General features: G+C 35.7%; 1 protein-coding gene across 6 annotated transcripts in view; it reads left to right on the top strand.

Annotated features, from left to right (window-relative positions):
• Positions 1–15765, top strand: part of RABGAP1L (RAB GTPase activating protein 1 like) — a 753664-nt gene that overhangs the window by 205237 nt on the left and 532662 nt on the right. For all 6 annotated transcript variants that reach the window (XM_053909255.1, XM_053909254.1, XM_053909257.1 and 3 more), the window contains one exon: positions 5003–5096. In XM_053909255.1, the coding sequence (XP_053765230.1) occupies positions 5003–5096 (94 nt within the window). The remainder of the gene's footprint in view (positions 1–5002; positions 5097–15765) is intronic.

Genomic DNA, 15765 nt, shown 5'->3' with positions numbered 1-15765 from the left:
CTTGTTCCAAGTTCAGTGTTTCTTGGTCATGTTGCTTTAAATATGCCTGCATTTTCCATTCTCGGCTCTGGCTTCCAGCATTTACTAGATAGATGTTGGTACTTGGCATGGGCTGGTATCTGCTAAATGCCAAGCATAGTCTCCCTTGAAAACGTGGTAAGAAAAACTATAAGGAGAAGTGGTATTTGACTCTGGATTCAAACTGAGGTTAAATTCTGGAGTCACCTAGTAGCTGGGCGACTTTGAGCAAGTTACTTAACCTCTCTGTGCCTCAATTTTCTTATTTTGAAAGCGGGAAAATTAGTAGTGACTACCGTATTAGGTTATTTAGAGGATACTATGAGTTAATGCTTATAAAACTAAAGAATAGTGCCTGGAATATAGATAGAGCAGACATTCAATAAAGGCCTAGGATTTCTGTTTTCTTTGGATAAGTCCTATTTTTTATCCAAGTATTTGGGCCCTGTGTTGCTGTGGTTTCTGCCTTAATTGTTCATCAGGGATTTAGTTTAACTTCAGTGTGCCCATTTTTTTCTCTTCTCTTTTGTGGTTCTCCTCTGCTACTCTAGGAGTTTACAGTTCTAATTTCCTTTTTGTGGTGGAAAACAGCTTGAGAGATTGTCAGGGAGAAAATACCTTGTTATCAGTGATGATTTTATGGCTTATTAGTAGGGGTTTATAACAATGAAATAGGTTTTTGTTTTCTGTAGCAACAGGGATTATTTAAAAGGTAAAAGTCCTTTCCCCATGCTCATTATAGTTACATGTACTTATTTTAAAAGATAAGAGTATTCCAGAAGTATGAAACTTAAAAGTCAGGGGTGCCTGGGTGGCTCAGTCAGTTAAGCATCTGACTCTTGGCTTTGGCTCAGGCCATGACCTCATGGTTTGTGAGTTTGAGCCCCGCATCGGGCTCCGTGGTGACAGTGGGGAGTCCACTTGGAATTCTCTTTGTCTGCCCCTATCCCCGCTCATGCTCATGTTCTCTAAGTAAGTAAATAAACTTAAAAGAAAAAAAAAGAAAAGTGAAAGATGCATTCCCTAAATATTTATTGAATGCCTAGTATGTGATAAGATACTGGTAGGTGCCAAAACACAATTGCTCTTAATAGTTTGGTAGAGGTGCCTGGGTGCTCGGTTGAGTGTCTAACTCTTGATTTCGGCTGAGATCATGATCCAGGGTTGTGGGATTGAACCCGGTGTTGGGCTCTGTGCTGAGTATGGAGCCTGTTAAAGATTCTCTCTCTTTCTCCTCCTCTGTCCCTTTCCCTCACTAGCACACACTCTCTCAAAAAAAAAAAAAAGAAAAAAAATTTGGTGTATAATCTTAACAGATGTTGAAAAAAAATTTTTTTAATGTTTATTTTTGAGAGGTAGAGATCGAGTACAGGCGGAGGAGGGACAGAGAGAGAGGGAGGCATAGAATCCCAAGCAGGCTCCAGGCTCTGAGCTGTCAGCACAAAGCCTGACCGCAGGGCTTGAACCCACGAACTGTAAGATCATGACCTGAGCTGAAATCAGATGCTTATCTGACTGAGCCATCCAGGTGCCCCATCTTACGGCTATTTTTAAAGGTCTTTGTAATTGTATAAGTAATACTACTTACAGAAATAAAACCATACTTAAAAATTACTACTTTGTTTCTTGCTTTTCATCACAAAGTAATGTATTTTAGATGGTTTTCATATTAGCATAAAAGATTTAGTCAATTCTTTTAAACTATTGGATAGCATTTTTTGAAAGGATGTACCATAATTTAACAAACTTCTATTAAATAATACGTGATAGTTTTCAATTATTATTACAAGCAGTGATACAATGAAATCTTTTACATATATCTCTCTGGCATAAGTGTTCCTGGAATAATAAATTTTTAAAAGTGTAGTTGCTAAATCAAATGGTATATTAATTTAGAATCTTAATACATTTTAAAAGATGACTCTTATTTAAACATCAGCTTTCTTGCTTGTTCCCCCATATTTTTATCAACAGTAGGTATTATTTCTTATTTTATCTGTTTTTTTTTTTCTGTTTCGTTGTTTTAATTTGAATAAAAAAAATAATTGAGATAGGGCTTTCTTCAGTGTCTTTATTGGCCAGTTATATTTTATACAACTGTACTGTGTTTATGTCCTTGGACCAATTTTCTGTTGGATATTTTAGTTTATTGAGTATTAAGACCATTTGTCATATGTTCAAAAAATTTTTTTTAATGTTTATTTATTTTTGAGAGACAGAGAGGGAGACAGGGAGGGAAGGAGAGAGGGAGAGAAAGAGTGTGCATTCAAGCAGGGGAGGGGTAGAGGGAGAGGGGAACAGAGGATCTAAAGCAGGCTCCAGGGTCTGGGCTGACAGCAGAGAGTCTGATGTGGGGCTCAAACCATAAGCCATGAGATCATGACCTGAGCTGAAGTCAGATGCTTAACTGACTGAGCCACCCAGGTGCCCTGGAAATTTTATTTTAATGTACTCTATACCTTACTTCATATAAGGTTTTAATTTATAGGTAGTCAGATTTCTTAATCTTTCTTATGGCATCTCAATTTTGTTTTATTCCTTTGCCAACAAGAATAAGAAGAATCTGAGATTTTCTGTGTCAGTAGTAATGATTTGAGTCCTATTTTCTTTTTCCCTTTCATTATGTTCTTAGATTTTAGTCTCCAATTTAGCATGTACAACTTCATCAAATACTTTGGAACCTTGTTGTATTATTATTTACTGTGGAGCAAAATAGAGTATAAGGTGGGACCATCCTGGACCCTGCTTAATTGAAATCCAATTTATATTATAAGTACTCATATTATACTTGGTACCAATTTATAGGAAGAGTGATCAGCAGTCCCTATGTGTCTGCGATAAGTTTCACCTTTTTTCCAGTGTAACTTTTTAAAAAAATTTTCTTTTAATGTTTATTTAGTTTTGAGAGAGAGAGGGGAGGGAGCACGAGTGTAGGGGAGAGAGTGTGGGGTGGGGGAGACACAGTGTGAAGCAGGCTCCAGGCTCTGAGCTATCAGCACAGAGCCCCATACGGGGCTCAAACTCACGAATCGTGAGATCATGACCTGGGCCAAAGTTGGATGCTCAACTGACTGAATCACCCAGGTGCCCCTCCAGTGTAACTTTTAATAGTGACCCTCTTTACTACCTCAGTTTAGATGAAAAAGTGTAAGGATTATAAGGGATAGTTGTTTACCTGGGATAGTTCTTTAGGACATTTTAATATTAAGGCTTCATTTGTTGCTGTTTACATTATTCCTGCAATACTTCATTTGTTTTAGCTTTTTAAAAACCTCTCATTTCTATTATTTTCATGAACTTGTTGCAAAGTTCACAGAATTGCTTATGTGAGGTATTTACCTTCCTGACCATTCCAATATCCAGACTAATGTTCACATTTTGAATAAAGTGTTCTAAAGAAGTTGAAGTATTTGTCTACGTGTGTGCATATGTTTTGGTTATATTTTACTAAACGTGTGATAAAATCTTTTTGTGTAAGTATGACCAAATCTTTTAACTAGGCCAAATATACCTACCTTTATTTTATTGTTTTTTGGTGTTATTTATATCCACTGATATGAATTAGTTTATACTTGCTTGGATCATTGGCTTTGTGGTATGCTGAGTAATACTGTTCTGAACACAGATCCCTGTGGGACTCACTTAATGCCAACTTCTGTTGTACTGTTAACAACATTGATAAAACACTGGTCCTTGCAAAGAGCCAGACAGATTTTTATCTAGCTTATTTTATCATTCAGATAATACGTTTCCAGATTTTTCGTATATAGCTCTGTGTCAAAGTCCTTATTCTAATGAGATAAATTGTGCCCATTACATTTCCTTTCTCTGCCAGCTCTGTTACCGCTTAAAAGATTTATAGAGCTTACAGTTACTCATTTCATCACTGACTGTAGGCTGTAACTCAACCCATCTTACTCTTTCTAAAGCTATTACTTTACATATTGGGATATTTTATAAAATTGCCATTTTAAAAGGCCAAACATTTTAGTATTTCCTTTAGTCGGAAGTATTTCCACTTATGAGGGAGCCTGGGTGGCTCAGTCAGTTGAGCATCTGACTCTTGATTTCAGCTCAGGTGGTGATCTCAGGGTTGTGGGATCAGGCCCCGTGTGGGATTCTGTCTCTCTTGCCCCCTCTGCCCCCGTCCCCTGCTCACGGTCTCTCTTTGTCTCTCTCTCTCAAAAACAAAAAATTTGTACTTATGAATATACCCTTAAAACCTTGAAGTTTTAAATATTTCTAGTTGTGTGTTTGTTATCATAATATATATATTTCTCAGTGTTATATATTAATAGTTCTCAGTATTACCTATATACCTCAGATATATATACCTAAATCTTCATTTCAGTGTTTGTTTGTATCAATAATAAAAGATTAATATTTGAGAATATTAGTTTCGTGAGTAGTGAGTGTATCACATAGGAATTTCTGATTGTGTTACCATTAACTTTAAAATTTTACTCTCTTGGGGCGCCTGGGTGGCTCAGTTGGTTAAGTGTCCAACTTCGGCTCAGGTCATGGTCTCATGGTTCGTGAGTTCGAGCTCCACACCAGGCTCTGTGCTGACAGCTCAGAGCCTGGAGCCTGCTTGGGATTCTGTGTCTGCCTCTCTCTTTGCCCCTACCCCACTCATGTTCTGTCTCTCTCTCTCTCTCTCTCAAAAATAAACAAACATTAAAAAATTTATACAATTTTACCCTCTTTGGATAAAGTTATTTATATATAGGTATTTTCAATTTCATACTATGTAAACTGAATAGGAATTTTTATAAAACATTTAATGCTTTGGGATTATATTTATCTAGGCACTAAAGATGTATTAATGAAGTTTTTACTGTTTTTTTTCCAGTGGGCATAATAATATAAGCAAAAGTATTGTTTGTTTTATTAGACACACAGTCATATTCCTTGATTAACAATATATAAATATCAAAAATATAATACAATGTTGGTCATTTTTGTTTTTGTGTTTCTTCTGCAGAGAGTGATAATGAACTCTCAAGTGGAACCGGTGATGTGTCTAAGGATTGTCCTGAGAAGATCCTTTATTCTTGGGGAGAACTGCTAGGAAGATGGTAAAAAATTTATTTTTCTTATTGAAAATTTTACATTTACCTAGTTGATGTTCATTTGTCTTATTAAAATCTATATGTTTATCTTAATATTAGTATATTAATGTACTTTAAAAACATGAAAGTTAAAATATAATTCATAGATACTCTTTATGTTTGCCTGAGTCTTCCACCCAATATGGTCTTATTTAACTTACTTTTGGAAGATATATTTGTCTTATTATTTCATTCAGGCAGAACATTGCTCAGAGTAATCAACTGTTTGCTTTATTGCTAAAACATGTAAATATCTATTGTTAAAGGGTTATATTTCCTTTCTCTCCTAAGTCTGTTACCATGAAAAGAGGCTATAGTGCTTAGAGCTACTCATTTCACCACTGATTATAAACTGTTAACCAAGCCTGTTTTATTCTTTCTGACTAAAACTGTTACTTTATGTTTTGGAGCATTTTATCTGGAACTACAAAAAAGGGTGCTTTGTTTATATTTATTACACATACTCTGTTTATTAAGTTTTTTAAAGAGGAAATCATGACTATCAGTTGTTAGTAAAATTAAATAATTTTGCCCACAAAAAGATTCTGCCATACCAGTATATAGAAACCACGATTTATTATTGAGTATGCGTATCAAATTACATGCACGCAGGTAGTCCAGGAGAAACTACTAGGTCCGGGAAAAATTTCACACATTTTATACAGTAAAGCAGAAGAAGAAATAATTAAAACTTTATATTTTTTAAAAAAATGTATATTTATTTTTGAGAGAGAGAAAGAATGAGAATGTGCGGTGGAGGGGCAGAGAGAGAGAGAGGGACAGAGGATCCAAAGTGGGCTCTGTGCTGATAGCAGAGAGTCCTATGTGGGGCTCAAACTTGAACTATGAGATCATGACCTGATCTGAAGTCAGATGCTTAATCAACTGAGCCACCCATGTGTCCCTAAAACTTTATACGTTTTGATAAAGATAATCTTTATCAAATCTCCTATACACTTCCTAAGGGGTTCCTGATTTAATTTAAGAGATACATATTTATAGCTCTGATGGTCGGAAAGCTTATGACTTCTCAGTATGAAATCTGGAGAGTAGGTTTATCAACTTCCTGAACAAAATGTTGAACCTATTATGTTTTTAAGGAGATACCCTAAGTGTTAGGAGGGCTAGCTGTCTCCCCTTAATCGAACAAAGAAAATTCATCTTACTTATCTTGTACATACAAACTATAAATTGAACACATCTCAGAGGGTTTATTTAACTCCTTAAGTAATGGAGCCAGTTAGATATTACAACCAATCAGGATGAGAATTCAGTTTAGAGATTTATATTCTCTTCCTGATAATTCACTTGCATTGCCATGAGCAGGAATTATTTTCATAGCTATGGACAAAAAACTTATGCATGTCTAGTTTTCCACACATTATCTTCTGTTGAGAGTTGTAAATTTGCCTTATCAAAGACGAATAGAAGCACACACCTCTATCATATCAGGTAATTCCCAGAAGCTGCAGCATTCCATACGTTAGCCCATTTCAAAACTTTTCACAATTTTTCCCTATATTGTATCCAGAGGTTAATAGATTAACGTAATAAGCATTGTCCATGTTTCTAAATTTATGTTTTTACTGATTTCACTTAGTATTATTCATGGCAGTTGTTAAAGGTGGTAAGGAAGACTTTATTCAGGAGGGGGAGCTATCGTGACAGGTATAGGGGTTCCTGAAATGAGGTCTTGCAGTAGGGGAGAGACTGGGGTCAACTCCAAATACTGCAAGGAAAAGCGCAAATTTACAGCCAGGGAGAGGGTGGAGGTTAGCAAATGGAAAATTACTGAGAGAAAAACATCAGGGGTAAAGAGATTCGTGGCTAACTTGACTTAACAAATTCTTGCTAAAGGTGGATCAGGATGATCAGACATTACTTGAATATGGTGGAGGATGAGGAACTCAATTAGAAATCAAGAGTAATCAGGTACTGATGATGGCAGATTCTGGCTAAACTGACTTAGTAGGATTCTTGCTAAAATTGGACAATGCAGAGATGAGCATGGAAGCTTAAAAAGTCAGACCTATTTGAGAAGAGAGTTCAGGTGAGCCTAAACAAGTTTGGTCAAAAAGAGAGTCTTTGGGAGCACCTGACTGGCCCAGTCAGTAGAACATGCTAGCCTTGATCTCAGGGTTGTGAATTTGAGCCTCATGTTGAGCGTTGAGATTACTTAAAAGTAGTAAAAGCTTTGGGAGGGAGAGGGTGAATATCTTTGTCATTAGTTAATAGAATTTCATAGGGGAGTTAGGTGTTGGGAGTGGGGAAGGGGTGCTGATCAGAGCAAGAAGATTGTTTGAGTCCAGTCTGGAAAAGAGAAGCCGTGCCATCCTTTTCAAACAGAAGGGTATTAATGCAAGTAATTGGTTTCTAGTGTGTTAGAATGCTGAAAGAAAGAAGACATTGAAGTAACCCCAGTAGTAGGAAGCAGCTGTATCCTCTAGGGCCAGAGAAATAAAATGGAAGAAGTTTTGTGACCAGAATCTAGGGACTTAGTGGAGGTCTCCTGAGGAGCTGGTGCAGGGACCTCTGAGGAAGGCTGTGCAACTGGTTGCTTAGGCTTTTGAGGATACTCAGAGTAGCTAGGGTTTAGAAGAAACCGTGAGGGGAGGGGTCATTTGGTTAGTTCTTTGCTTCTGAAGAGATACCCAGACCCCTGAGCTGGTTGGGGGAAAAAACACTTTGTGATTGGTGTTAGTATTTCCTAGAGGGCCTGGCAGGTATTATTAGTAATTCTTGGGAGTTGTGGTATAGCTACTCCTGGCGGTGCAATCTTTCTTTTCTTCTACCGTTCGATTGCGTACTGCTGTTACTTATTGGCAGAACCTACCTTGGACACTGAGTTTTACAAGGTTGTAGGATACAAGGTAAATAATGCAAAAATCAGTCTTGTTTGTATATACTAGCATTGAAAATTGGAAAGGAAATTTAAAAACCTACAAAAGCACTAGAAAAAAAACCAAACATTTAGGTAGAAATTGAATAAACTGTTACTAGATCTATACTTTGAAAAACTAGAGAACAGTAATGAAAGACCTCAATAAATGGAAAAATTTACCATGTTCATAGAATTAAAGTCTCAATATTAAGATTTCCATTCTTCCCATACTAATCATTGGGATCAGTGTAATTTCAGTCAAAATTTTGGAATTCAGTCAAAATAGTGGAATTTTTTGGGTAGCAATTGAAAAGCTGATTCTAAAATTTGTATAGAAAAGCAAAGTAACTAGAAGAGCCAAAGCAATTTTAAAAATGAAGAACAAACTTGGGAGACTTATACTACCTGATTTCAGGGATTACCTGATTTCAGGGATTACCATCAAGCTACAGTAATCAAGACATTACTAATTAAAGGATAGACACATAGATCAAAGTTGCAGAATAGAGAGTTCGGAAATAGAGCCACACAATCTAAAAAGATATTTCTCCAAAAAGACATACAAATGTCCAGTCAGCACATGAAAAGATGCTTAACATCATTAGCTATCAGGGAAATGCAAATCAAAACCACAGTGAGATACCATTTTACATCTACTGGGATAATAAAAAAAGACAATAACTAGTGTTGTTGAGGGTGTGGAGAAATTGAAACCCTAAAAACACTGCTGATAGCAATGTAAAATGATGCAGCCATTTTGGAAAACATTCTTGGCGTTCCTCAAAAGGTTAAATACAGAGGTATGATATGGCCTAACAATCCCACTTGTAGTTATATACCCAATAAAAATGAAAGCATATGTCTACGTAAACATTTGTACATAAACGTTTATGGTATCATTGTTCATAATAACTAAAAAGTGAAACCAATCCTCATGTCTACCAAGTGATGAATGGATAAATAAATGTGGTATATACATACAGTGGGATATATTCAGCAATAAAAATAAAGTACTGGTACATCTGCAACATACATGACCCTTAAAAACATTATGTTGTGTGAGGAAAACAAATCAGAAAACACCAATTGTACGATTTTATTTATATGAAGTATCCAGAATAGGCAAATTCGTAGAGATAGCAAATAGATTAGTAGTTGTGTAGAGCTGGAGTGGGGATTTAGGGAAATAGGGAGTGATTGCTAAGAAGTACGGGATTTCTTTTTAGGGTAATGAAAATGTTCTAAAATTAATTTTGGTAATGGCCACACAACTGTGAATATATTAAAACCACTGAATTAAGTACTTCAAATTATATCTCGATCTAGCTGTATACACAAAAGAAATATGCACAAATATGGTCTATTGATTTTAAACAGAGGTGTAGTTGAGATTTGATGGAGAAAGGATAGTCTTTTCAGCAAATAATGCTTAGTAATTGGATATCTATTTGCAAAAAGTAAAAACAGTAAAAAAGAACCTTGAAGCACACCTTGCCCCGTATAGAAAATTAAATCAAAATGGGTCATAGGCCTAAATGTAAGCTAAAATTATAAAAGCTATAGAAGAAAACATAGGAAATCTTTGTGACCTTTGGTTAGGCAGAGATTTCTTACATATGACACCAAGGAATGATCTATGAAAGAAAAAAACTAATAAATTTGACTTCATCAAAACTAGAAACTTTTGTTTTTCAAAAGACATTGAAAAGAATGAAAAGTTACACACTGGGAGAAAATATGTGCAAAACTCGTATCGATAAAAGAGTTATATCCAGAATAAAAAAAAAATTCTCAAAACTTAATACTAAAAAAAGCCCATTTAAAAATAAGCACTGGGTGTTGTATGGAAACCAATTTGACAATAAATTTCATATATTAAAAAATAAATAAATAAATAAATAAATAAATAAATAAATAAAAATAAGCAAAAGATCTGAACAGACAGTTCACCAAAGAAGATATTTTGGGAGCGCTTGAGTGGCTCAGTTGGTTTAAAGTGTTTGACTCTTGATTCCAGATCAGCAGGTCATGATCTCATGGTTCATGAGTTCAAGCCCCGTGTTGGGATTCTTTCTCTCTCCCTCTCTCTCTGCTTCTTCCCTGCTCTCTCTTTTCTCTCTCTCAAAATAAGTAAATAGACTTAAAAAAAGATATTTTGGATTACAGATAAGCCTATGAAAAGATGCTAGACAACTTTAGTCATTATGGAAATACCAATTAAATCCACAATGAGATATTACTATATTACTATACGCATACTCAAGTGGCTAAAATAAAAAAAAAACAACAACAACAACAATAAAACACTGATAATACCAAGAGCTGGCAAGGGTACAAAACAACCTGTTTTGCTTGAGGAAATGCAAAATGATGCAGTTGTTTTGGAAAGTTTGACAATTTTTTTTGTAAAGTTCAACACATACTTCTTAAATTACCCAGCAATTCCAATTCCACTCCTGTGTATTTACCCAAGTGAAATGAAAACCTGTATACAAATGTTTACAACATCTTTGTTCATAGTTGTCCCAGACTATAAACAATCCAAATGCTCTCCAACCTGGATCAACTAACTGGTACAATGGAATCAACTAACTGGTCAGTGGAATACTCCTGAGCAATTAAAAGAGTGAGCTACAGATACATGCAACAGCACGATAAATCTCAAATGCATTATATTAAGTGAAATATGTCAGATTCGAAAGGCTTAATACCATATCATTTCATTTATATAAGATTCTAGAGAAGCCAAAAACTTTCATGATAGAAAATGTGTCAGTAAGATAAAGACAGAGAGGGAGGCAAACCATAAGAGACTCTTAAATATAGAGAACAAACTGAGGGTTGCTGGAGGGGAGGTGGGTAGGAGATGGTCTAAATGGGTGATGGGTATTAAGGAGGGCACGTGTTGGGATGAGCACTGGGTGTTATATGTAAGTGATGAATCACTGGGTTCTACTCGGAAACCAGTACTACACTGTATGTTAACTAACTTGAATTTAAATAAATAAAGAAAAAAAGAAAATGTATCAGTAGCTGCCAAGAATTGATCATGTTGGGTGGCGTTGACTACAAGGGAGCATAGGAGAGTTTTTTAATGGTTATAGTGATGACCACACAGCTATATGAATTTGTCAAAACTCACAGAACTGCGGTGTATTTTATGCTGCATAAATTGTGCCTTAAATGGGAGAAAAAAATCACAAAAAACCAAAAACCCTGAGTATTAGTCTGGAGCATTTTAGTTGTTGAAGTACAAAATACTACTACTGCTACATCAGAAAAACAAAAGAAGGAAAAAAGACCTAAATGCTTTTTCATGTTGTATAGTACACAGAACACATCAGAACAAATAATAAATATTAATGAAGGAAGGAAATGGGGAAAAAAGGGAGAAAGACGGGAATGAAATTTATGGCTTATGTGTAGAGTAGCTCTTTGAGGTGCATGCTTTTCATAGGTCAGTGCCTTCATAATCCCTTGTATCACGTTCCTCTCTCTTTGATTTGTGGTGTTCATTGTCGTAATCACTGTCTTGAACTCATTTTTCTGTTGTAACCCTTCAAAGTTAGGTCAAATGCACATGATCTCCTTAATGTTACTGTTGTCTTACAGGTCCTTATCATCATCCCTAGAATATAGTAGGTGCTCAACGAATATTTATTGAATGAATTTTATAAATGAAAGATTCCTGTCTTACAGATTTCTGTCCCTTCAAGTCTGTAAAAATTTTATGTGCTTATATTTTGGTACTTGGTTATTTCTTACATGTAATTTTTAAATAAATGTAAATTGATATATTTCCTGTTACATTATAAGTAGATTCATTTTTCTTAGGACAGTTACTTGACCACTTTATGTCTTGATAATGTCATGGTACGGTGAAGTGTTTTGACTTAAACATTTTAAAAGCATCTTTCTGGCTTTGAAGGGAAAAATAAATTATAAGAATGCAAAGACAGAAGCAGGCAGAATAGTTGGAAGACTACTGTAAATAATCCAGAAGAGAGATGATGATGTCTTATGCCAAGTTGATGGCAAAAGGGGATATGTGGTGGGGTGTGGCTACAAAATAATAGCTGACTTAAGTCTGCTTACCATGTGCCAGGTGTTATAATGGTAACCCTCAGAGGTAGAGACTATTATTATCTTTATTTTAGAGATGACAAACTAAGGTTGCAGCTACGTTAGGAAGCTAGTATAAAAATACACTGCAGATAATGCCAGTGAGTGGGTAACTTGCTCAAGATCCCCCAGCAAGTAAGTAATTTGCCTGTGATCATGCAGTGAGTACATGACCTAGTCAGTATTTGAATCTAGACAGTCTGGCTCCAGAGCGAGAACTTTTTAAACCAAGTGGACAGGTGCCATTTCTATGATGTGGGTAGGGTACTAGGTTAGTTTTTATAGGAACATGTAGAAGTTTTAATGAGAAAGAGAATAAATTAGGAAAATTGATGCCCTTGCCAGCCTTCTAGTATGAGTTTTTTTGTTTTTTAAAGATTTGTGTATTTTTGAGAGAGAGCACAACTGGGGAAGGGGCAGAGGCGGGGCGGACAGAAGATCTGAAGCAGGCTCTGCACTGACAGCAGCAAGCCCAATGTGGAACTTGAACTCATGAACCATGAACTCATGACCTGAGTCAAAGTCAGATGCTCAACTGACTGAGCCACCCAGGTGCCCTGCTAGTATGAGTTTAAAGAGAGACCACGAGAATGGCAGGAACCAAATTATTTTGATGACTAAATAGCAAATTGAGATCTTCGCTATATTTATAAAGTGCAAGATTGATAACTTGGTTGGAAAATACATTTATGAAGCATCTTTCTGGGCTCCAGGAGATACATAAATAAAGAAACAGCTCATACCTTTGAGGTTCATCATCAAGAATGATAGGAATGTATACTCAGAACAGACCATTTCAGCAAATTAACTGAGACCCTGAGATTGCTTCATGTTTCTTGACCATTTTGTTGTTGTTGTTGTTGTTTTTCTATAAAATGACAAGTCACTTAATGATTTCATCCAACTGAAAAAAAATCATCTAGTCTCTCTTAGGAACTGTACTAGACACTGCTGACTTAAAGATGAATAAGAGATTATTCCTACTCCCAAGGAATTTGCCATCTTGTAGAGGCATACATAGTAAAGCCTCATGTGCCCACCATCCAACTTCAGTAGTTATTGACATAGTAAAGGTAATTCTCAACAAGTATTTTAAGGCTAAAATTGCTATGGTGTTTTTTCTTATTTAGGAAGAAACTATTAGCAGAGGAACTGGTTGGGAGGTAATTTCATGGGTTGATGAGATCTTACCAAACTCATGGGCCTTATAGGGAGAGGAGGTTCCAAATGGATAAAGACTTCTGAGGTAGAATTGACAAGAGTTTCTCAGCTATAATCCAGTGTAATTTTTTTTCAGAAATGAAATATAATTTGTCTAAGTTATATTTTTGTACTGGACCTCAGGAAATTGAAAGAATCTGAGGAAACTATTTTTTTTAGAGAAAATCTTTTTTTTTTTTTTTTTTTTTTTTTTGGGTAATTGTTCCAGGAGTAGAATTTAGTGCATCATCAGTTATCTATGATAGCCAATGCTCATCCCAAAAAGTGTCCTCCTTAATGCTCCTTACCCATTTAGCCCATCCCCCCACCCAGCACTCCTCCAGCAACCCTCAGTTTATTCTCTGTATTTAAGAGTCTGTTATGGTTTGCCTCCCTCTCTGTTTTTATCTTATTTTCCCTTCCCTTCCCTCATGTTTCTCTGTTTTGTATCTTAAATTCCTCATATGAGTGAAGTCATGTGATATTTGTCTTTCTCTGACTTGTTTGGCTTAGCATAATACCCTCTAGTTCCATCCACATTATTGTAGATAGCAAGATTTCATTCTTTTTGATTGCTGAGTAATACTCCATTGTGTGTATATACCACATCTTCTTTATTCATTCATTTGAGCTTTTTCCATACTTTGGCTATTGTTGATAGTGCTGCTATAAATTTTTAATTTTTTGAGGAAACTTCATACTGTTTTCCACAGTGCCTGCACCAGTTTGCATTCCCACAAGCAGTGAAAAAGGGCTCTCTTTTCTCTGCATCCTTGCCAATAACTGTTGTTTCCTGAGTTAATTTTAGCCATTCTGACAGGTGTGAGGAGGTATCTCATTGTAGTTTTGATTTGTATTTCCCTGATGATGAGTGATGTTGGGCATCTTTTCATGAGTCTGTTAGCTATATGATAACTAATTTTTGGACCTTTGCAAAATGAGCTGCGTCTTCTACAGTTCAAGTATTTTAATTCTTTTAGCTTCTAATTGAGTTGTCATGACAGTTCATATGAATCATGTAAAATTTGCCTAAATGAGAGAAGTTTATATTTATTACATAAGGATTGATAAAAATCTTTAATTGCTCTTGGAATATCTTTTTTATTTTATTTATTTTTTTATTGTTTATTCATTTTTAAGAGAGAGAAAGACAGAGTGTGAGTAGGGGAGGGGCAGAGAGAGAGGGAGACACAGAATCCAAAGTAGGCTCCAGGCTCTAAGCTGTCAGTACACAGCCCATTGCAGGGCTGGAACCCACAAACCATGAGACCATGACCTGAGCCAAAGTCGGAGGCCCAACCGGTGAGCCACTCATGCACCCTTAAATATCTTTTTTAAACATTAGTGTTCTTTAAGAAGACTTTCAGTAAGTCTTCAGAGTACTAGTTAGGTGCTTACTTGAAGTTATTTTTGTGATTTATTTAGGTAAAGCACCTGTTGTGTAAAACACGACAGCTTTGCTTTGGGGATGTTTTTTTTAAGTGAGGAGACAGCCTGTATTCGTAATAACCTTATAAGTAATATATAGTTGAAAACTATATTTTGAACTTATGATACAACAGCTAGATCACTGTATTGAAATGCAGTGAAGCTTTTATGGATAAAATCAAAATTCAGTTAAATTTAATGTACCACTAGAGAGATGTAAAGGGAAAATATTTCATAGTAATTCAGAATTATCAGAAAGAAAGATAGTATGGAAAAGAAAGCTAAAAACACGTGTAAAAAGTTCAGTTGTGGAGGTCTGTTATATGAGATTGTGGTTAAGATGTCTTGAAGAAATAACTGCACAAAAATAGCTGGAATTGAGCGAGAGGGCATGGGGAAGAGGGAGAGGAAGAGAGGAGACATTTGTGATGGGAGGATTGGAAAATCCAAACTGGAAAGCGGTAGCAAGATTTGTGTTACGTGTTGAATATATTCAGAATAGTAATGCTGATGACTTGAGTGTTAAATTATTTTGGGAATTTAAGGAATTGGGCAGAATTATTTCTGGATAACTGCTTCTAGTTCTGAAATTGTGTGGAAGCTGCTGAGTTTTGTAAAGACTAGAAAAACATAGTGCTGACCCTGAACACTTAGGTATAGAGGTCAAATTTTGTAGCAGGAAGATTTCTTCACCAAAAAAACTGAGTGAGTGAGGTAAAAATCAGGTATTGGTTTATTAAATAAAACCATCTTCAAGCTATTCATTTTCTTTTATTAGAATATCAGAAAATTGATACAGTATTTAGTAGGCACTTTGTGTTCTTCATGGCCATACTTCTCAAAGTGGATAAGTGTTGTCTTAATTAGTGGTCTCAGCCTAACAAAGCATTGACAGACTGCTCGGAAAACAGAGTATAAACTCAGAGGAAACCTGAACTATTAGAATCACTAAGCGTGAACAGTCATAGCTTTCTTCCTTTTCACATTAACAGAACGTTCCTTTTT

This window comes from Panthera pardus, unplaced genomic scaffold, assembly GCF_024362965.1.
Source record: "Panthera pardus isolate Hobbes unplaced genomic scaffold, ASM2436296v1 HiC_scaffold_21, whole genome shotgun sequence".
Taxonomy (NCBI): Eukaryota; Metazoa; Chordata; class Mammalia; order Carnivora; family Felidae; genus Panthera; species Panthera pardus.
This window is presented reverse-complemented; position numbering and strand designations above follow the sequence as displayed.